General features: G+C 40.3%; 1 protein-coding gene across 2 annotated transcripts; it reads right to left on the bottom strand.

Moving 5' to 3' along the window:
• Positions 1-247: 247 nt before the first annotated feature.
• greb1 (growth regulating estrogen receptor binding 1) lies at positions 248-22,646 on the bottom strand. Of its 2 annotated transcripts, XM_012919688.4 has the most exons (34): positions 22,552-22,646; positions 17,138-17,298; positions 16,891-16,971; positions 16,265-16,441; positions 15,906-16,088; positions 14,244-14,336; positions 13,802-13,924; positions 12,659-12,820; positions 12,402-12,524; positions 10,435-10,620; positions 10,167-10,303; positions 9,643-9,919; positions 9,411-9,539; positions 9,134-9,331; positions 8,848-9,045; positions 8,549-8,732; positions 8,211-8,394; positions 7,962-8,098; positions 7,492-7,843; positions 7,257-7,372; positions 6,852-7,057; positions 6,165-6,717; positions 5,834-5,990; positions 5,639-5,741; positions 5,315-5,470; positions 5,020-5,156; positions 4,763-4,924; positions 3,914-4,118; positions 3,245-3,407; positions 3,006-3,124; positions 2,238-2,470; positions 1,877-2,077; positions 1,579-1,717; positions 248-1,199 (listed from the first exon to the last, which is right to left on the bottom strand). In XM_012919688.4, the coding sequence occupies exons 2-34, from the start codon at positions 17,289-17,291 to the stop codon at positions 1,036-1,038; spliced, it is 5,892 nt and encodes a 1,963-aa protein (XP_012775142.3). In that variant the 5' UTR covers positions 17,292-17,298; positions 22,552-22,646; the 3' UTR covers positions 248-1,035. The 2 variants fall into 2 exon arrangements, with proteins under 2 accessions (XP_012775142.3, XP_076737948.1); XM_076881833.1 differs by lacking the exons at positions 3,006-3,124; positions 3,245-3,407.
• Between the last annotated feature and the right edge of the window lie 1,169 nt (positions 22,647-23,815).

Below are 23,815 nucleotides of genomic sequence, written 5' to 3' on the forward strand. Positions count from 1 at the left end.
CTTGGGCAGCAAGTGTTTTGGACTAAATTTATCAACAAGCGTTTTCTGGGAATGGAGTACTTGGGAGGAAATCTGAGAGCATCCACTGCTGCTGTACTATCCTGCTGCTTCAGGTGCTGATCTGACACCACATGACAGCAAAATTATATAGGACTGAAATGTTACCTAGATAGGCTATAAAATCTTTGTACTTAAAGTATGCACTGGACCAGTAATAGACATAATGTAGCTATTAAAGTTTGCTTTTTGTATAGAGTGAGCCTTTATGATGTCTCAGGTTTTACATTTAAACAAACACAAGTTATTTAAAATGTCTGTACATTTATACAGTTAAAAGCATACAAAATTGTACATACAAAATACAGTCAATTAATGTTTCTTATACACGTACAAACAAAATAATCACACAGCCTTCTGGAGCACAAAAAATGCCCTGCATCTGATATAAACAGCTCAGAATTCTTATTCTTGCACACACTGAAACAAATTTATTTTTTACATGATAACAATCTGATGAAATATAATTGAAAATATTTGACATGTAAGAACATACATGCAAAACAAGCATCTACAAAAATAACCCTACAAAAATATCGACAGAAGCCAGCTACCATGTCACACAAATGATTGCCTCCACGTTCCTTAAAGCTCTCCGTGTTGCCTGCACTTGCAAAGAAATCTAAACACTGAGTAATTCTAAACAACTGAATCTGCAAACAGATATCACAAAAATCAAAAGTAGCACTGTGAGTTACGGAGCCTAGCAACTTTGTTTCAAGGATAAAAATGCCTCTTTCCTGTGCACGTACAGTCCCCAGACATCTCAGACAATCAGTATATCTCGCTGAGAACATAAATGTATTTCCAAAACACGAACATTAACCTATTTCATGGAGCAGCACATAAAGCTTAAAAAAAAAAAAAAAAAAAAAAAAAACAGAACAAAAAAAAAATCCCTTTCCTGTTTTTGTTCTGTTTGACAATTAGTAATTTCAGTCCTGTCTACGACAAGCCAAAAGTGCACATCTGCTTCAGTTATATGTGTTTTCCAGTCAGGAAGAAGAGCGGCCGGTCCTCTTTGGCATTGGCAGTCTGGAACTCATCACTGAGCCTAAACCTCCACTCTTCTTCCAGCTCCAACCTGCCCACCGTCTCCCTCAGCGAGCTACGATCTGCGCTGATGACACACAGAGTTGCACCTAAAGCAAGCAGACAGGAGGGAGAGCGACACTCTTTAACAACAGTGACACAGAGCAAGAAATAATTACAACAACGAGAGCATGGCTTCACCTTTTTGAAGTACTTTCCTGATCTTTATTCCCTTTTTTTCTTTGATCAATATAAAGTGATAACTACTGACTAATTTGCTCTTATTTTGTGGGACTTAATGTAAATTATAACTGTTCTAGCTTTACTGGTATTTGTTTACTTAAGTAGAAGTGAAGAAGATTGCTGGTCTGATATTCAGAATGATATCAATCCGCTCCAAATTCTACACTGCACACTGCTTTGACTTCTTCTTAAATGAGTCACCTGTAACAGACATGCTTATTGTCTACATTTGGTCTGCTGCTGCACCTTTAAGGAAGGTGAACTTCTTGAGGAACCCGGGAGTCACAAAGGAGTCTGCAAAACAAAGGAGGAGGCCGCTGAACAGCAACCCTGCTGTACTGATGTTCACAGAATGAGGTCTGGAACTCACAAAACACACAGTCACCTACAGGAAGCAAGAAGATTAGAGTCTTTATGAAGTGTATGTTGAAATATAATATTAGATATTATGATATTATGATATTAGAATTTCTTATTTGTGTAATTTCTTTTTAAAACCATGTCTACATGTATGTGTAGATGTGGAGTGTGTGTGTCTGTATACCTCAGGTCCCAGGTTAAGGTAGCAGTCCACAGACAGTACAGGGTGCGTGTAGTTCTTGGTGCTGAGTGGAAACAGTTTATGGCTGTTGTGCTGGAGATATTTTTCCAGAAGGAGCTGAGCTGGTGTAGCCAAGAAAAGGTGCTTACTGTCTGGGGCACAGATGTACTGTGAGGGGCTCACAGAGGTGGGAACATCTGTCATCTGGAGACAAAATTCTTTGCTTATTAACAATAGCTTGTGAAAGTAATAGGTTTTTTTTTATGTAATTGCAGAATGACAAGGAAAAAAATATCAATGACTATCTGTTGCCCAGTTTATGATTGCTAGTTTATGTTTTGATTTTGCTGACTGTGGACGATACCTTTGTCTTGATAATAAATGTTCTGTATCCTCCAATGGCGATCTGCTTCTTCATGACACTGAAGTTGTTGAACCTGCAGACAAGCAGCCCGGCACTGTGCAGCCTCAGAGTGAAATCGACGTCATGACAGGTGAAGCGGTTCTGGTCATACTGGACATTCTGACTCCGGTCAACATTGAGGAGGAAGAAGTCATGAAGATGACCTCGAGAGAAGGGTTCCCGCAGTACATTACCTGGTTTAATACAAAGGGAAAAAAAGTTACCATAAATATTATTTGAAGGCACAAACAACTTATTTTAAATAGTTGCTTTTTTATGTGAAAAAAATAATCTCTGATCAGTAAGTTTGTTTGCCGGATTAAGTTAGAAAAATGCGGGGAAATAATGGAAGCAACTGTGATTTGTTTTCTTATAAACAATCTGCTACACCTGCTTTTGGTGAGGTAAAATACATCAAGTAAAGTTGGGTGCACCCATTGACCTTTACCCCTTCTTCTCTTTTTACTTTATTTTCAGTTGTTTAAGAGAGACCAAGAACCTGTAATGTACTGCAAATTGGCAGATATTATAAAGTTTAATTATTTATTATGAAAATAATATTTTTCAATGAAGAAAAATTGATTTTTGCATGTATATAATATCAGTTATAGCGCTTAGAAAAAAAAAAAAGAAATTGCCAAAAATCAGTATCAGCTGGTCATAGGAAAAAAATCAGAAAAAAGAAAATATTGCAGTCGGTGCATCTCTACTGCTATGGTCACCACTGACCTGTCAGCGCACGGCTGCTCCACTTCCTGATGCCACATAGACCATAGTAAGATAGGTCTGGACAGGCCTCCATGTGCTGTAGCACCTGTTTCAGTGACACAGCGTGCTCTAGTGGGCCACTAAGTAAAACAGAAATCAAACACTGGTTGTGTTAAATCAAACCAGAAAATAAAACAACAAACAACAAGTCCTTTAACTCATACAATGAATTATGTTGTAAATAATCTGTCACTATGTACTTGCGTGCTTCTAGGTCTACTGTGTTCCACATAACACAGGAGTCATCAGCCAGGATGATGAAAGGCCAGACATCACCTGCTGGACCCCCTCCCTCCAAACGTCGGCTGCGTTCCAGCTCCAAGTTGTGATAGGAAAGCTCTTTAATCAGGAAGTGAGCAGCACCTGCGAGTTGGTTAAAAAAACTTTAAAACTTGGGTTGACTGTCGCTGAGAATACTTGGAGGCTTGGTGGTTCAATCCCTGGCTGCTCCAGTCTGCATGCTAAGGTATTCTTGGGTAAGATAGCAACCCCAAGTTGCTCGCCATGCATCCGTATGAATGCTATAGATTAAGAGCACTTAGGCCTAGAAAAAAGGGCTTGTGTGAAGCTGTGTCAATGGGTGAATGAGGCAAGTCGCATAAAGTGCTTTAAGTGCTCAAGCTGAGTAGAAAGCAGCTATATAAGAATAAGTCCACCAAAATGGTGATGAAGAAGATACTTTTGACTACAGCCTTATTCCATAAGAAGTCCCCACAGTTGATTGATCTGCATCATAGATTTTACACAGCATGGGCTTCATCATCCAGGATAAAATCCTCCCATTTATTGGGGGTAAACTAACTGTCGACCCTCCAGATTATGGAAGACTATGGATAACAGTTTACTTATTACTAACATGAGTAAAATACCTATTCCAGCACCATTGAAGACAGTGGGCAGCACCAGCATGATGTGGTTGGGCCAGTACTTTTTGTAGACGGCCATCTCATATTCTTTGACCACCAGGATATGCAGATGAGAGGCTCCATCCATGGCGTGGTACAGGTTAAACAGACCGTGCTCGTGACGGCCGGTGGTTGGGGTGAAGATTGGACTCTTGATGCAGTCTGGGCTCTGGGAAAGAAGGGGGAAAATAAATAAAATAAAAATAATGCTAATAAAAAGAAAATTGTTATTTTTAACGTGAATTTCATTAATAAAATTCTGTATTACTATGTGCAAAAATAAATTAAAATAATGCATGCAGGCTATACTAACAGCGTCCTCAGGATACCCCAGGATTTTATTAAAAAAATATATAGATTATGTTGAATTTAAACTCTATTTAAAGTCCAGGAAATAGTCACAGATCAGAGCATTTCTGACTGATGCAAGAAACAAATCTTGTAATTTCAAACAATACTTTCTCAAACCCGAATCTTTTGTTTGCATAATTTTGTGAAAACAAATAAGAACTGCTGGGCTGGTGGGACAATTTTAGCAATTGCTAAGCTAATTGCACCACCTAGTGGAACCACCTGGGTGTTGCACTGTGGCAAACCCCACAAATCTGTTCACAGAAATAGTCAACAAAAACAGCGGATGAAAATGTTCATGGAAGCAGATAAGGCAAAGAATTCCTTTTAAATCTTGACACACAAAACTTCTTCTTCTAAATTCTACTTCTCTATTATAATTACCACCTTTTTCTTGATGTGAGGTGAACAGAAAGGGGAACATTTATTTTCAATGATCAAGTTAAATGATCAAGAACACACCCAGTCAGAAGTGAGCGGCAGCCGCATGCTCTCCAGTTGGCCTCCGGGTTGGCTGAAGCTGAAGTATTGCTCTTTAGACTTTGGGATGATGAAGTAGAGCTGGATCTCTTCCCCAAGCAGTAGATGAGTGAATGTGAAAGCATGCAGTGTTGACTCGCACATCTAAATTATGAGTAGAGACAACTGTCATGTTCACATGTCAAAGACAGTTTGAGTGCGATTTTTTAACTCTGTCTGCTTGCATGTACTGTCCTGACCTGGTATCTAGAGTTGAAGCCCAGGTATTGATGACACTGTTCGCAGTGATGATATGTGTTGTAGGCTGCATACTTAGACAACTTTATCCTAGCTGTCCGCCGACGTAGGTACACATCTTCCTGTCGCACAGGATTTCCTGGAGAACAAACAACCAAAGGCAGATAAGGACCAAAAAACAAAATACAAAAGTAACAGGTAGCACAGCTACAGGTAATATTCATACTATGCACATATAGTTTTGGCTTTGTGTTAATATATTGATAAATAGATCAAGTTTTTTCCAGCTTTACTTACCTTCAGAGTTCGGTTTATATCCAGGGCAGTATATGGTGCTGATGTCATCATATTTGGAGTCGTGGATGGTGTAGTCGAAAGGCATCGTCCTCGCAATCTCTGGGTTGGGCCAGGGAGCACTGGCTGGATGGTACTGCACTTCCTCTGTCTGGGAATCTGAAGATACAAAACATTTACAAATGAATACATTGAAAACAGGTTTATGTACAATCTGTACTGATTACTTAATAAATACTGACAGATATGATTTTATGATCCAAGCAGCGGCAAAAACAGTAACATAAGAATCTAAAAACTGGTGAAAGCTACAGGAAATGCACTGACTGCAGTTGATGTCTTCTTCATCGTAGATATCCACCTCCATCAGTCTGATCAGCATGCGCGACAGAATGCCCAGGAAGTGCAGGTATGCTCCTGTCTTACCCACCTGATGTCGGAAAACAACAAAGATAAAATAATGTGAATATAAAGTACAACATATGCTCGAGTTTGAATAAAACGAATAAAAACAGAAATCACCTGTGGGGGGCCACTGAGCAGCAACCTGCGAGGGTGGAAGTTGTCACTTCGGCCTTCTGTGCGATTGCTGCTGTCCATGTGGTACGAGCGAGGGACCGTCCACTGACGATAATAAAGTGACTGCTCTGTACATGTCATCATTTTACTCAGTAAAGGCCTGCACACAAAATACAAGATTGGTTGTATATATTTTGACTCACAAAATATTACTGTGGAATATTTTTTAGACTCTTTCACTTTCAGTATCGCTGTTCTATATGCTCAATGTTCATATGAAAAACATGGAAATATACGCACATATGTGTTATAAATTGTTGTATATGTCCCCTACCTGAAACTGCTTGCCCACGCAACAGACATGTGTGGCAGGAATGAAGTACATCGTGGAAGCCCGCTGCTGTCACTTGCAGTGATGACGTTGTAGAGGGCACGAGGCAGGAGCACAGAAGGTGGCCGACTCGCTCCCCGTGCCCAGGAGCAGCTCGGATCAGGCGAGGAGGCTCGCGGAGAGGACGAGCCCGATGATGTTGATTTAGAGCGTATTTGCATCTGGGAAAGTAACGGTTGTTGTGGGGGCATTTGAAGGTAAGGTTGAGAATTTGTTTGAGATAACAGCTGAATTTGAGTCTGGGACTGCAGCTGGGAGATCTGCTGAGACTGCGAATAACATGGAGCATAAGGTTGCGTTTGGGATTCTGGTGCAGTTTGGGGACATGGAAAAGACTGAGAGGAGCACTGTGGCTGAAGATGAGTCTGTGACTGTGAGGAAGACTGTGGGGCATCCAAGGCCACCTTCTCAACATTTGGAGAGGTGGCGCTTTGAGCAGGGTTAAGATCCAGAGCTCCACTATCTGGGCATGCCTGGAGTGGCTGGCTGGGCTCCCCTGAAAATACCAGGAAGAAGAAAATATATAGCATGTTTTCTTTAAAAAAAAGAAAGAAGCATTTATCATTTTCCCAAACAAAATGAGTTTATCTATCTCTTTAGATATGAAATATAGTTTTTGTGAAATCTTACCATTATCTTGTCCTTCCTCCTCTTCGTTGTCAGTACTACTGAGTTTTTCAGCATCGCTTTCGAGCAGGTCACTTCCTGATCCAAGGTTTTGTGGTGGTCGTGACTCTTTCTTCACTAGATAAGCAGCCAGTCCCAACTCTTGTTCAAGCGTGGTACGCTGCAGGTATGAGCAGCTTATCACTCGAAGGTCACAGTACTTTAGGGACCTGTTGAAAGAACGACCCCTTTGTTTAAACTCAAAATTACAACTATGACAGCTTTTTTGACTGTGATGCAAGAAAATGTGGGGTTATACCTTTTTAATCTGTTAAGGCCAAAACAGAAAGTAACACTAACACTAGAACAAAGGTAAATACTGTCATGTGAAAAATCAGGGAGGGATGAATAAAATTCAAGTAAGCATACCTGGGAAGTGACTCTCCTAATGGCTCAGCCCCTGAAAGGATCAGGATGCAAGGGAGGGCTTCCAGCTCCAAGTAGGTACAAGGAACCCAGTCAGCATCCTGGATCTTCAACCATTTCTACATGAAACAGAAGGACAAATCAGACTACATGCAGCTTTCAAAGTATCTGAGAATCTTTTGTAGTTCTCTGCAGGTGAAATCATATATAACATATTTCTGAAGAATTACTACCCCACCTTGATCTGATCTGTAAAGGACTGTCCAATACTCAGAGCTTGCTTGGGATTCCCCAGTATGATTTCGAAATTCTCCTCCAAACCCAGCTGCTTCCTCACTCTGGACAGCCGTTGGTGGGCCCACGCTGCCAGAGCCAAAGAGGGGATTCGCACTAGTACCATGTGACCATGATGGGCCGGACACTGCTGTGCAGCATTGACCAGTGACTGTACAATTTCCATGGTCTCCACTGAAGTGTGTTTTTGGAGATTGTGGGAACGGTTGAACCTTCCAGACACAGCCATCAGAGCAACACAGTAGTGCTGGATCAAAACTGTGGTCCGGATCACAGCACTGTGCAGCTTTGGAAACCTGGAAATCAGAGACAGAAAGATCATAAAGCCTTCTTGCTGTGTTCTTGATATCATTTTAAAACTCCTTTTTTAATCATACAGTGTTTATGTTGATTTAACACATGTGAGTGCACAACCTTTCTTCCAAGGTAGCTGCCATGCTTTCAAATGAGGAATCATAACGCATCAGAGGCAGGCTGTTCCCTGAATGAGTCGACTCCAAAAGCTCTGACACACCAAAGTACCGTGTCCTCTCATGATACAGGTCCACATCCTGTATACACACAGCCAACAGATTTAGCCACTTGTGTGAACATATAGGCATTGCTAGTCTAAAAATGTTACACTAAAAGAGAGTACCAATCACATAGAAAATTAAATCTTACATTACTAAATGCAGACGGCCAGTGGATCTCGTTGTAGGGACTGATGCGGGTGCATTGTGTCTGAAGAGCAAAGGGAAACGAAGTGACGTGCAGAATCAGGATGTTTGTAGCATCTCTGACTTGTCGGGAGTTTAACAGTTGGTCCACAAGACCCAAACCACTATCTGAGCTGCTGTAGGTTGCACTGAGAGTGTTAAAGAGGGACAAAAGGGAAGAGATCCAAAGAGACTGAGTAAACACACTCGATTTGCTCTTGTTGTACCAGTTCTGATACTGTTAAAACAATGACAACTGAAAACAATAATCATTACATTTTTCTTTTTACTTTGCACACAAACCTGCTAATATCCCAGTGGGCATGGTCGTGGACCAGGATGTAAAGTGTGTACGAGTTACTGTGTGCTTCCCGGATCAGGCTGTCAATACGTGCCTGAGCGCTGTGGTCCATCTTGACCACATAACGTTCGGCCTCTCTGTGAGAAACACATGCCTGGTCTAAACTGCCAAGCTCCTGCAGAACACCTGACAAATACAGAGGAAAACACAATATATATAGGAATAAACACATTAATTCAGATTCTTTTGATTAATGAAGAACCATGAACACGATTGCTGGCAAAAGACTTATGTGACTAACCAGAACTCCAGAGGTGGAGAATAGTCTGCTGAAATGTAACCTCAGAGGGCGGTACAAGGATGAGGAAGCTGACCCTGTCAAAGGAGCCAAGGTCCAGGTTCTGTGTGCTGGAGTCGGCTATAGCACAAACATGGGACAACAGCTTTCTAGCCACTGCCAGCTGGATGGGACGCACCTCTCGCCAATCAACAGAGTATTCTACACAAATACAAAAACAAATTTTAGGCCATGTCACTTGACTCTGATGTATCCACTTACTGTATCCACTAAGTCATGTGTGCTTTACCTGAACAGGTGTCTTTGGGACCTGAAGCTGTGTCTTTTGGGCTGTCTTTTGAAAGGTGTGCATGTGAGTCCTTTGGACTGTGTGTGACTATGGGACTTTTATTACTCCTCTCCTCAGCTGATTCTTGGCAGCTAGATAAAGGAGATGGCTCACTGCTGTCCAGAATGGCATTGTCCAGAAGGGAATCTATATCACCATCTGCAAAACATAAAGCCGCACAACAAGTTAGGAAACAATCACTAAAACAGAGCAACAGGTCACAGATAGAGAGACACACCTTGTCCGAGGGAATTGCAGTAGTGGATGAGTTCTTGTGCAACACCAGTGGAGAGCTGATGGGCAATTTCTTTCAGACCCTGACTGGGAGAGAACATACTCTCTGCCAAGGCACGACACTGGTGCTTACCTACAATACAATACAATACAATACAATAAAATACACAAAGACGATAAAGACCACATTTTTCACATACAGTATAAAAGGCATACATTAAAAATACAGATCCCACCTGTAACTACCACACAGGACTGTGTTTCCTGTCCTGGAGCAGTGACAATGATGACCACATAGTTGGTGTTTTCAAGCCGTCCTTCCATTAACCTGCTGAAAGTTAGGTGGAGGCCTTGAGTCAAAGATCCTACATCCTTCCCCAACACTACCACGCCCTCACCATAAGATGATGCAGCCAGCTGGGCAAGCCAGGGAAGCTGGCTGGGGGTCAAGGGTTGTGGGCTTTGTGAGGGCAAAGACAGATACTGGGGGAGCCCAGGCAATACAGGGGGGATCTGGAGACAGAGTAAGATGAAAACTTTGTTAATTTATTGTCATTATGTTTTCTCTCTTTTTTCTCAAATATTTTGCATGAAAAAGTTATTAATATTTGCTTCACTGTACTAAACAGCTGAAAAGAAAGCTGTGGTGTTATGAAGTGTTTAAAAAGCCCTGTAGATATGTACCTTAAAGTCTCCTAAATTCAAATATAGATGTATAAAAATTTTTTTATTTTTTATTTTATTTCTTGCAGCATCTGACCTCTATGCCATAGTGCCTCCCTGGGGTTCCAGTTGTTTGAGGTTGCTGGTACTGTCTGATCTCACTGAGGTGGGACTCCCTCCAGGATCTCATGAATATTTGTTCCAAGTCCTCAACCAGAGGTACCTGGTCAGACCCTTGGAAATAGAGGTGAGAAACAAAACTTAACATTTATTCATTTAAAACAGTTTAGCAAGTAAAAAAGCCACAGTTTTGATGAACTGTTTACTACAACAGCGTGTTTCTGAAATAAAGATTGCATACTTACCAAGCTGAACAAGGTAATAGACAGTGAGCAGAATCTGCATCTCAGTGGACAGTGGTTGAATGGGTGATGGCCCATAGTGCTGGTAGACTCTGGGTAGTGTTTGTGAGCTCAGATAACAGCTCTGAAGTAGAGAACTGACAAGTACATCACTTACATTGCCAGTCAGCTGAGGAAGAGGGCCATGACCTGCACACATTAAAAGCAGTGCACAGATAAAATAAAGAAAAATATAGACATAACGGGGAATGAGGGAGAATGAAACTCAGCTGGAAATAGGATGGAAAAAAATGTAATTCAGTTTTATTTAGATACAATTCACAACAGTTGTCTCAGGTTGCTTGATATTGTAGTGAAAAACCCAACAATATTAGAAAGAAACTTCAAAAACAAATCCCCCTATGAGCAATCACAGGAAGGAAAAACTCCTTTTTAACAGGAAGTAAACTCCAGCAGAAAAAGTCTCAGGGAGGGGCAGCTGTCCAGAGAAGAGCTCAGACAGAGACAGGACAAAAGACAGAGCCAGAGTATAATCTCTGAATGGTTTAATACAGTAGTGGTGTATAAACACAAAGAGGGTTTATGATGAGTGAAGTGCTGGGAAGTCCCCCAGTACCCAAAGCTTATTGCAGCATAACTAAGGGATGGTTCAGGGTCACAACTATAAGTTTTATCAAAAAGGAAAGTTTTAAGACTCATCTTAAAAGTAGAGAGGGTATCTGGATCAACTGAAGATGTTTCAGGGTGTTTTTAGAGCAACCTGATAATCATGAATTACAATAGCCCTACACAGAAGTAATGAATGCATGAAGAAAGATTTTTAGGGTCGAGTACAATAACCTCAGTTTTGTAATAATTTATAATTAGTAAAATAAAGGTCTTATGAGTCTTTATGTCTTAAAGGCTTGTATGTATGTAAAAAAGTAAGCATTTTCTGAAGTAATACATTAACAGACAAATGCAAATGAATAAAGTTGTTGGTGCAGAAAAGGCAAAAACTGAATGCAAGAAAAAAGGAAAAAAGAGACATAGGTGACCTATGTATTTGTATTTTTCTTCAGTTAACACAGTGAAGTCTGTAAGCTGGTTTAGGCAGGCACCTCGTACTCTTTGGCCTCACACAGACTAAACTGGACCAATTTATCTATTTACATAGCAGACTCTCTCACCTCTACCTCGGGCATGTCAATACTGGTGTTGTCCTGCATCACCGCCTGTTATTTCAACTAATTTACTGCTCCAGCACCCACAAGAAGGCTCCAGCTGTTGATTCATCATACTTAACTCACAACCTCAGTCTTACTTTTTGGCAGACTGGAAGACTTGGATGGAAATACTGTGACGGAAGGAACCAAATATTTAAAAAACACAACAGGTGGTAAGATGTTGGCTGGCGTGGTGAAGGGCAGATAGGTTAGGAAAATTTAGTGAAAACACAAAGTTAAGTTTACAGAAAACAGAAAGGGGCTAAAAGGGTGGAGGGGAGGCTGACCAACACCATCAGGTGTTGGCTGGGCTCTGATCCACGAGGAGGGGCAAGCTAAACTAGCCTTTGACTAAAAATAACTCACCCGTAAGAAAAGCTGAGTTCAGCTGAATGGAAAATTATGATGAAATACAAGCTGGATGTGGACTGTCACAAATCCAAATAATCTTGTGAAACCTAACAGCATGTTCTCTTACTCAAGTGCAACACATTCCTAATCCATGAGTCCGCGAGGACCTGCTTGGGTCTGAGTGACATTGATTGCATCATCAGAGGTAAGCTCCTTGCAGACATCTGCATGTCCTCCAGTTTATTGTGACACTGCAGTACCTACACTACAAGGACACCAGCATATCATTTTATCCAGGCAGACTAAAATAAATAATATAGGAACTACCACACATTCATGGCATCCACAGTTGACCAAGTGTGAGCACAATTCCAGCCTTAGTAAGGTAGAGTAGCTCTCACTCAAATTTCTAACCTTTGAAAATGACAGGTTGCAGTCTGCAGGTTTGCAGCAGCTGATCCGGAACTATTACTGGCACCTCTGGAGGAGAAAGCGGTGTTGAGATCCACTGTGATGAACCCTGTTGGGCTGTAGTCTCTGCATACAGAAGGAAAATACAAATATTTAGACAGAAAAACACACAAGAAGATCATACAACACACAACTGTCTTGTTGATACGTTTATAGAGTCAAAGTAGAAGTAAAATATAGTCTTTTTTCCCTGATTGTACCTGCTCTGGAGCCGTTGGTGGCGACAGAGGACACTGATAAAGTTGATGAGGCCAATGAAGATGGTGGCGTTTTCGCTGTGCTCTCAGGCAGACTGCTGGTAGACGATTCAGGTGACCAGCCCTTGTGCCTCTTTTTGGGAGGCCCAGTATTTACATGTACCCCTGAAAGATGAATAAAAAGAAAAAGAAAAAGCTTATTGAGCTTGACACACTCAACTGGAATATAATTAGATTTAAATCTTTAAATTGCACCATTTCTCATTTTTTCCAGATGTGCAAACTCTACTTCTCCTGCATGTTTTGACAGTTAATTTGTTAAATTAGATTTTTTTCTACAACTCAGGTTGTTTTAGGATTGATTTTCTGTAAAACATCGAGTAATCTTGGTCAACAAACCAACAGAACATCTGTGATTTTGGTTAATCCAACAAAAAAAAGAAAAGAAAAAAAGAATTGCATCTTAGTCATGCATCAACCTGTCTTTTCCTCTTCAGTTTCTGTTGTAATACTGTAATATGGGGGACACATAAAAGGCCCACTTGTTAAAAGGACCATGAAAAAACAACACTGACAGGAAGGAAGCTTTTCAATAAGAGAGAAAGCAGGAAAAAGAAGATGAGACGGGGTATTTTACAACCTTGGTTTATAGAGGTGACAGACTGAAGCAGAGGGCGGGAGAAAGACAGACAGAAAAAGGGGATGTAGAAATTTAGTGCCTGAAGTGCTGGCAAATGAAAGCAGGGAAAACAAAAGACATCCCTCTGCAGACAATGCAGCTGGCTGGCGTCTGTATAGCAGGGGTGTTATAACACACACACACACACACACACACACACACTCACACACAGTGTTTTGACTAATGGAGGCAGGAGCTCTGCTTTGAGAGGTGAGAGGACCCTTGGGAGGGAGTCAGTGACAATAGACACAAAACTCACTGTGTTTACATGCACACAGAAGCCAAGAGATCAGGTTAAAACAGCAAATTAAAAAAATTCTGCAACACATTACATAAGCTGTGTATGCAACTACTTTATGAGATATTAGATTTGTAGCATAACCAAAACCCCTTTAAACAAAATATCATCTGTAAGCCTTTAAACCAACTGGAATAAACTGCAGAAGTCACCGGAGTGCACAGTGTACCTGTAGCTGAGGGTCTTCCAGGCCCTGACTGATTTAAAGGTGGCTGAGTGTTGGAGGGAACAGCCTGGTTGTCATTTATCAGAGTGTGGGAGACGTCAGCTGTTTGTGCCTCCGTATGTGAAGCTGCCATTAGCAGAGACAAACAACAAAGTTGAGTCAAAATAATCAACAGTAATGAATGAAACTTTTCATTGAAACTATTTCTGTAATAATTGCATTCACTCTTCACTTTTGCTCATTTAAGCAAAATACAGATTGTCTGTTTACAAATTTTTGACGTGCCAATAACCCTGAGCAGCCTTGTGTTTAAATAAGACTTGCACCCTGAAAATGATTCAATTAAATCTTTTTTAATACAAACAAAAAATGATGACAAAAAACCAAAAAGGAACCCAAGAATCAACTTGTCTTTCCTGGAGCTTATCTCTGTATTGTTTGTTACCTGATGGCTGGCTCAATGCTTGATTTGGCGGCTGTTCATCTGGTGTCGATTGGCCTTCTGAGAGGGTGGGTCCCAACTGTCTCATCCTGCCATCTGATATGGAAAAAAATATCACCACTGAGACAGAAACGCAGCAACAAGCTGCTGTAACGGCTAGCTTTAAATGTGTGTATGCATCAATGTGCAGGTGTGCGAGGTTCATGGGAAGACAAAGTGTTCCAGTCATGGTCTGAAAGTTCAGCAAAGTTATCCAGACGGCATAATAATAATGGCATCCTTCTTAAAACTGGGCTCAGGGAGGAAGGCATACTAATAAGCAGTCAGTGAGAGTTACAAGCGCATCAGAAAACCATGTAGCAGAAAAGATTAAAAACAGTATCGAGTAAAAACGCGACGGTCCTGGAGACGTTTGTGGGGAACGATGACGATAACTTACTTAACCAGCCAAACACATGAACTTCCGTCACTGGGTTTAACCTAGTTTGGTTTATTATTAAACAATAAGCAAATAGGAAAAGAGCTTCATCCATGAGAACAACATATATATTCCACACTTCTTAATATCAACACTCCTTCGTGCTTTGAAAACGAGCATTAAGAGATTTCTTGACTGGTAATATTGCAGCAATACATACCCCGAGCTCCGATTTTTGTTTTTAAAATAAGTCTCACATTTTACTCCTAAACTTCAGGATTAACAAATCATGAAAAAACACAAGCGCTTTCACTTCATAAAAGTTCATCAGTAAACTATTATGCCTCTGTCTACAGTCTACGCTCTCCAGTATGACCTCTCACTTGCACTTATGGCTTTACTACTTATTCACTTGGTTGGGAATACATGAGCCAAAGATTCTACACAATGGATAATTATTTTGAATATGATTTGCTTTTGGATGTTAAATGAATAAAAAAAAACAAAAAACACAATGCTGTATATGTACATGACTAAGCTACAGCATTAGCTGTGAGAGTTTGGTCATTGTTTACACTAAAACAAGCATTGGGTGTTTTGTTTTTTTTGTCCTAACAATGCTAACTGAAATATACAGAGAAGGATTTTCAAAATAAAATCAGACCTTGAGACCTTCTCATAAAGTTAATTAATCTGTCAATGAAACCATCATTTAGTGGCAATGTTTTTCATTCCCTGTCTTTAATTTGAGCGGAGTAGTAAAAAAAAAAAAAAAAAAAAACATATCAAGAGCAATTTATTTTATTCAATGGACTACTACCTGTTTAAAAATAAATACAAAAGACCACAAATTAAAACAGCAGAGAGCACCTTTTATCTTTACTGCATCATGATGCTTTTAACAGTCCACTTTTTATTCTGAGCACTTATGTTTAAGTTATGTTTAAGAGGGGATAGGGCTCATCTATAAACTGCTGGAAAATGGTAAACTATATTTCAAGGCAGATCTAGGTTCTGCCCCGTGCTTTATGTTTTTCTTTATGTGAATCCTATTTAATGCAGAAGATGGACACCAGTAATTGCTGAATCTAAATCTGATCAAAGACAAATGTTTCTTGAAAAAAGACGTTTATGCACATCTGTGACCTACAGTGTTTAGTCACTACAATTGAATAAATCGGTGTTTGTGCTACAATCAGGAAGTCAACTTAACTGTCTGACTACATTAACATGTGTGCACCTCTTACCATTTCCCCTCCAACAGATGGGAGCTCCTCTGACGAGCAAGCCCTGGCTGTTTCGGTACAGATAGTACTTCAAGTGCTTCTGTTTCTTGGGCTGGGTGTTGAGCTTCAGGTTAATGTGATTGGAGAACTCTGTGAAATAGCGGAAACCTTTCTCTCCACAGCCCATACAGTTTCCTGAGAAACCTGTTGGGGGTACCAAAATGAAAAAAAATTATTACAATAAAAAGTATAGAAAATAAAAAGTATTTTTTGCGTATCCCTACATTCACACAACTGAATGGCACAAATGCACTCTTTATTTTCCTCTTTCAGCTGATTTTTTGTTAACAACAATTTCCTGTTTCAGTCTTCTCCCTCACCCAACAGTGCGTAACGACCCCGTTCGTCTGGCAGGAAGCGGCGGTCCACAGCGCAGACCAGCAGGTTCTCAGGAAGAGAAGGAGACTTTACTCCAACCAACATGAACCCAGGGGGTACATCCAAGGGATCAGAAGCAAGGGAGGACAAGCGAAGGTCCTTGCCTGCTTGACAAAAGCCTGTGGAGTGGAAAATCAGGACAGAAAAGTGCTTTTCAGTAAATGAAAGGGCAGTGTGCCTTGTGATTGACAGTCCAGGGTGTAACCTGCGCTTCATCCGATGACAGCTGGAACAGATTCTGCACACACACATCCCTTAATTGGATAAGTGGTCAAGAAAATTAATTAATGAGTAGTACATTTTTATTGTATTTATTTTTATTAAAGAGTGAATACAAAATTAGACACAGAAGACAGCTCAACTCAAGAGTAGGTACAAATCCTGATTTTTTCTCCATTACTTCACCCATCATGTACAACGCATTCACAGAGGACGTAACGCCTAAAAGGTACATCTCCTTGTCACTGTTCCAGCTCCGAATCCTATTTATAGTCACTATCTTGCACATGTATTCCTGAGAGTGTATGTTTATTGGTTTTATATGGTGTTTATGTGTATGTATACAAACCGTCAGTGGTGCAGCATCCCTCAGGTGGGGGCTTCATCTGGTAGGGTATCGGAGGACTATTAGACTCTGAGCCATCTTCATCTGTTTAGCATGTTTGAAGCACAACCAAAATCTTTACATTTTCAGCATAAAAAACGTGACAGGAAAATAAAAACTAAAGAAACTGAGATTCAGCTGAACATCAGAAAGTCATCAAACCCTTGTGTTGTTCAAAATATCATTTCTCATGACCATCCATAAAACCCACCGTCACGTGCCAGTGGCTGCTCTGTCTCAAGGTATAACTGTGAGAAGACAGGTCGGGGTATTATCGTGTCCGACCTCAGTGAAGCCTCAATGGAGTTATGGAGGACCTCCTCAAAACGTGTGGTCCGCAGCTGGCCTGCATAAGAGTTCCCCATTGATGTCCTGTAAAAACAAAGTGACCTTATCTTGTGGACAGTACAGGACAATTTGTCCATGCTAATGGTATTTTTTTTAGTTACTTTAGAAAAAGAAACTGCAAGATGGGAAAAAGACCACATAGAAGTTCTGTGATGTTTGTGGTTTCTATGGAAGATGATTTCAGAGGAAGAGGATTTCAGGACTTCTTAAAAAAATAGCTACCGGTATGTTATATTTTTTTTATCTTTGGTCCAGGTGCATGTTTCAAGCACACACAAAGCCTACAAAGGTGACATTCAAGTCTTATTTATCATAAATAGTTAAAAGGCCTCCTTTTAAGGTAGAATTGATTTTGAAGTAGCACACACGCACACGCACACACACACACACACACACACACACACACACACACACACAAATAATCAGAAACACATCTAGTCACAAAGAAGCACAGGGAGAAACACACACACACACACACACACATGCGCACACACGTCTAAACAGTGGTTACTGGTGGATGGAATCTGTCCAGACAGCATGATATAAAATCAGCTGCTCTGACAGTGTCAGGGCACCCTGACCTAGACGCTACTCCCTCCCTCTGTTTTTCTCCTTTCTGCTCTAGTGCATCTCTCTCTCGCTCTCTCTCCGCTCTCTCCCTGCTTCGTTTCGCTTCTCTACTCGTCAATTACATAATAATACAAAATGTAATAAAACACTGAGTATTTTCATAAAAGACTTCTGTCAGAACCAAATGTGCTGCAGAGAGAACAAACTGATTCAACACAGGGGGAGAAAAAAAAAAACAAGAAAAAAACAAGGCTGAACAGTAAACACCAACTTAATCCCCCTCCTCCAACCCTCTGAGTGCTCATATACTAGCTGCTACAAGCACAGACCCACACAAGCTGCACATTACTGACTGGCAAACCTGGGTACACGAACCAAATAGTCAGAAACCTGAAGGGTAGATTAATTTCTTTTTAAAGGCTTGCATGTCAGATTACAGCCTTAAAGCTGAGTAAGTACCTTACACTATGGTTCTCTAAACCATGAGGCTCATGTACAAAATCTTTAAAAGCCAAAATATGACATCCAGTTTTAAATATCGTGGTATATGGATTAATGAGTAACAGATGTTAGTTTTCGGTCTCAGTTTTCTGTAATTTCAGCTTAAACAAATCGTCTTTAACTTAAACTGACATGAACTGCCATTTATAATAAAAACTGCTGTATTCATTTACTTAACTGACCTTTAAAGAGTTTAATATCTTTACAAAAGTTAAACCTGGTTAAACTTTTCCCTAAACATCTATCTATCTATCTATCTATCTATTACTGGGACAAGTCTTCTCTTGATTTCAGTTTTATTTTCTCATCTTGAAACACTTGTTGGAAAGAGACACACGTCCTCTCTCTCACATTTCCCATACACATACCTTACCAGTCAACCTTCTGCTTCCACACTTTCATATGTAAAGAAGCAGAGCTGGCTTTTAATGCCTTGCACCGTCTTGTAGAGAGCAGAAGACAAAAAGCCCTGTCATAACACAGTCGGGACTGAGAGGAAGTAATCACACCTTCTACCAAAGCGCAGTCTGATCTTTTTACAACCACAGAAAGAGACTGTGGGGAGGGAAATGGAAGGGAAAGCAGATTAAAGCAGAGAGGTGTACTCCACCTTTTACTGAATCTTAACCAAAATCCTAAACTTCAAATAGGCAAATGCTGTCAATCTAAGGAAACAGAATTGGCTTTCCCTTGAGCTGTGTGGTGTGGTTTTGTAGCTACTTGTTAATAAAAAGTGGTTCCTTGTGCTATCACTTCAAAGAGAGATTTTCTTCACATATTGTTATGGGACACTCTCAAAGCATACAAAGCACTGACAGTAATCTTCTTCTGGGACTTGTATTGTTCAATAAAAATGCCCTCATCTTTAATCTCTAGCTGCACAACTAAGGAGGAAGACATGATGCAGATTCTTTACTTAAGTAAAAGTGCCAACACAATGCAAAATCTTGCTAAGAATTAGCAGGAACATTACTGCAGCATTAATGCATTTTACTGTTGTAGATGCTTTTGTTTCAGCCACTTTTGATCAAGCTGCATACTTTTCAGTATAGCAATGCATCACATGCTAGAAGATCATTGAATGTTTGTAAAAAGAGTACCAAATATCTCTAAACAGTCCCCTTTTTATTAGCTCAGAAACATTTTGTTGTCACGATTTTGTGACAATGCAGTTTACAGTTGCAAAAGGGAGTTTATAGTAGTTTCTATATAAAAAGGAATAAATACATTTCTTAATGGGATGAGGAAACCTCATCTTTGAAGCTGTTTCTGAAATGTACTCGAGTATGAGTGTAAAATACCTAGGTAAAGGACAAATAGTCTAGTGCTATTTATTCAGTTACATTCTATTATATTACTTCTGTACTCTTACTGTTATAGGTCCTAAATTAATTCTTTTTACTACATGTTCCAAGCAAAACAGAGATCACTTACACATGAAGGAAGACATGCAGCCGAGATGACAGAAATTATCTCTGAACTAAAACTTTTAAGGAAGCTTTGTTGATCTTTTCTCCTCCCATCTCCCCCACCTTCCTCTCTCCTTGGCATGGAAGTGGGAGATCCTTTCAAGTCACCACCACCCCCCACCACCCTTCCCTTCTTCTCTTTCTGCCTCTGTTTCACCCTGGGGAGAGAGGCACTATTGTGGTGGTTTATGACCTCTTGGACCCTGTTCCCACTGCTGGCTTCAAACACAGCACCTCACACATACAAACCTGCAGTTAGGATCCTCCCAAAGCTCTGAGCACCACGCAATCCACACACTGCACTTTGCCACCAGTACATTTATATTGAGAACTTCAACACTTTTAAATAAATGGATGTAGCTGCCTTTAAATAACAAATGAAGAAGATGAGCTCGATTTGTTTATTTTCTTTTTTTAATGAAAAAAAACAACAACAACAACAACACACAGCACACATCTCGTGAGTCCCTACTTGCTAATATATGCAAACTTTCATGCACATGCTGACTTTTGAGGGCATGGATGAATTTGATTGAGAGACGTCTCATGACCGTGAGGTCAAAGGGGGGTTTAGATAACAATGTTTAGCTAAGGCTTTGATGTGGCTTATACTTCTTATACACATATGCACAAACATGCACAGTCACACACACACGCACATGTAGGCACTCGCGCATGCTCTCTCATAGGCTCTAGCTCAGCTGACACAAAAGGCTTGTCTTGAGGGGTGAAAGGTCATCCCGGGGAGGTCAGATAAGAACCCCAGGCTCTTTCTCCGTTGGCCAGGCACACATACCAGCCACACACAAACACATGCAGTAGCTTTTCTTTCTTTATGTTCAGTCAGACATGAAGGGTTGCAGTCTCCACACACCGCAAATATACAGCCATAAATCTTTGACTTCAGAGGACATTATATTAATTTACATTACCTTTCTGAAGACTAACTCTAAATTCAACTTTTAATTGCCTAACTGGAACCTAACCTTGAAACATGTCCTCAGCTTTATATTTAATTATTTACCTCATGGATTTGAAAAAAAAAAAGTGTTCCTAGAAGTAAGACATAGCCAAACACATACGATACCATTACATAACAGTTCCTGTTAATGATCCTGTTAACACTGTTGGTCATATACATATATTCAGCTAATTGTGCATGTGACTGTGTGAGAGAGATAAGACGATAAGGCAAAGGAATGTCGAGCACGGTCAGCTGGTCAGTACAGCATGTCTTTCGGCACCAAACAGCAGAAATGGAAAAGAAAAAAAAGCCTCCAGCTTTGCAGATGCTCTGTGAGCACTGAGCCAAAGCCTGCCACATATGTAAGGGGAAGTCAATAATACACACACAAAAACACACAAGCGGACCTTTTGATAGGTCCATAACTGACCACTGACCCACAGTAAATGCTTTCATTCACACTTTGCTCAGCTGACACTGAATCGATGGTAAGGGAGCCAACTGGCCAACTGGTCAGGCAACTCTTCAGCCAGCCATTCAAGCAGCCATCCACACATTGCACTGGGAAGCCACTCAGCCAACCACTCGCCTTTGCCAACACAAAGATATCCAATCACTGAAAATCAGCGATTTTTCACTGATGTTTCTTTCTGAGCATGCCTACATGTACATCAATTTTATAATAAAACACAACATTGCATCTGACAACATACAGTACACAATACATCTGTTGGAGTTTGTGCACAAAAATAAATAGCTGGAAGGGACTACAAAGCTCCAACTCCCTGAATTTTCAGTGTCTGCTACGCCTGCTGCTTCGCTATCTCACTCAGCGTCCTTCAGCAGTTTTTGTTTCTTCTGTTCTCTCTATCATGCATGACTCCAGGGAAACTTGTGTTGTCTACATGCATGCAAAATCAGTATGAACCTGCACCTTACGATGTAAAACAGTTTAGCTGCAGGATGGCTTACAACGTGACTAAAAAGGGTCTCATTACCCAAATATTATTTGTGTTATTTACTCTGTATCAAAAATTGAGTTTAGCTACACATTACACCTAACATGAAATAAATTTTCATGACACAAAAAGATTGATGTACAGGCTGTAACCACTGTGTTTAAGGACCTAATAGAAGAGAAAAATAGGCAATTTTCAAGACAACACATGACCTGTTGACACATCTACATAGATAATAAACAAAGTAACATAACAGGAGTATAAATGTCTCAACAAGTAGGCATCATTATTAGTTCATCTTACAAACTGCAGCCCAAATTAAACTTTATTTAATTAGTCAAACTGACCTTATGAGAAACTTTTTCATTACGTTGGTACAGTAGGAGATGGGGACAAACTAACAAACTATCTGCACTAGCAAACATAACTAATCCTGTAAAATAGTCAGATGTCTATTCATATTAATGTACAGAATTCACCTGCTTGCTGCTACTACTGCACATTCACCCAATGTATATACTATATATGTTCTTCCGCTGCCAACCTAAATCCTATGTTACATAGACAGCTGTCCCTCACTATTAAATAAATACAAACGTAAAAGGTTAAAGGCACATACACCACGGGGGTTTCAAGCAAACAGTCAAGACACAGCGCCACAGCTCATACCCACTCTGCTCGCAGTGATCACTACAACATCATCTACAACCGAGCTGGCAGAGAATGTTTTTCATCAGCAAGAAACCCAAAAAGATAATGTGTCATGCCTACAGAAATTACACCAAAAAATGAACTGGCTACTGGGCGCACTTACCTCTACGATTCAGCGAGAAAAATCGAGCAACTACTCTTCAAGAAAAGCCTGCAAGCTGATCTGGTGTTGTGTCACCATGTCTCCGGTGCGAGAGACTACAGCGGGACTGATCGCGCGTGTCATCACCTCTGATCCTCCGCGTGGAAAGGTCCCCCCTCCCCCTCTCTCCTCAACAATGGTACAGTCCGACTGCGAGCGCTTGCCTTTTTTTTTTTTTAAACCCTAATTCATGTATCTTTTTCTTCAAAAGCAACAAGATACCATTGCTCTGTTACTGTATTATTATTATTATTATTATTATTATTATTATTATTATAAGGAGCGGACAACAGTAAAGCTGTGGGGATTTTTTTTTTGCAAAAGTTATTTGTCACACAATGAGCTCCCCTGAAAAAAAAGAAAATGGTTCAAAATGTTTAGATGGGAATTTTTTCCCCCTCGTTCTCTCTTTCTCCTAGCTAGCGATTAAATAATTAGTCAGCCTTGTAAACATTTCGACAACCAATGAATCATCTCTGAAGTTTCAAAGAAAAAAAACAACCCAAATTTACACTAAAAAAAATAGAATCGTGGTGATAAAGAAAATACTCCAATGGTACAGCCATGCAAAGTGAACAAGGAAGAGACTGAATGGTTTTTACCTCAATTAACCCCCTTTCGCCTCAAAGTTTTTACCCGCTTTTGAGAGAATCAGACCTCAAGGGAAAGAAAATTATGAAACAGGATAAAACGGTTGAGAAAATTGATTCAGTTGAGCACGAAAAATCGTCTCTCCTGTATTAGGAAGAATTTAGTGGACCAATGACTGTGCCAACGAAAACACAAAAAGCAAGTAGATGCATATCTATTATAGGTACTGCTATTTATTTGATGCTTCAAGACTCTTTAATTCACCAACAATATCAACGTTTGACATCTCAATGAATCACATTACTTTGATTATTAACGTCAGTTTTCACGACATGGTGCTGCAATTGGTCACTAGGACATAGTCAAAATTACATTTTCTCAAGAATATGTATGCTGGTTCTAGAGCAGGGGTGCCCAATCCCGGTCCTCGAGAGCTACCGTCCTGCAGCTTTTAGATGCATCCTTCTTCCCACACACCCGAATCAAATGAATGGCTTGTTATCAGGCCTTTGCCAAACATGATGGCATGCTGAAGAGGTAATCAAACCATTTGATTCAGCTGTGTTGGAGTAGGGATGCATCTAAAAGCTGTAGGATAGTAGCTCTCGAGGACTGGGATTGGGCAGCCCTGTTC

The sequence above is a fragment of the Maylandia zebra genome, linkage group LG1 (genome assembly GCF_041146795.1).
Source record: "Maylandia zebra isolate NMK-2024a linkage group LG1, Mzebra_GT3a, whole genome shotgun sequence".
Lineage (NCBI taxonomy): Eukaryota > Metazoa > Chordata > Actinopteri > Cichliformes > Cichlidae > Maylandia > Maylandia zebra.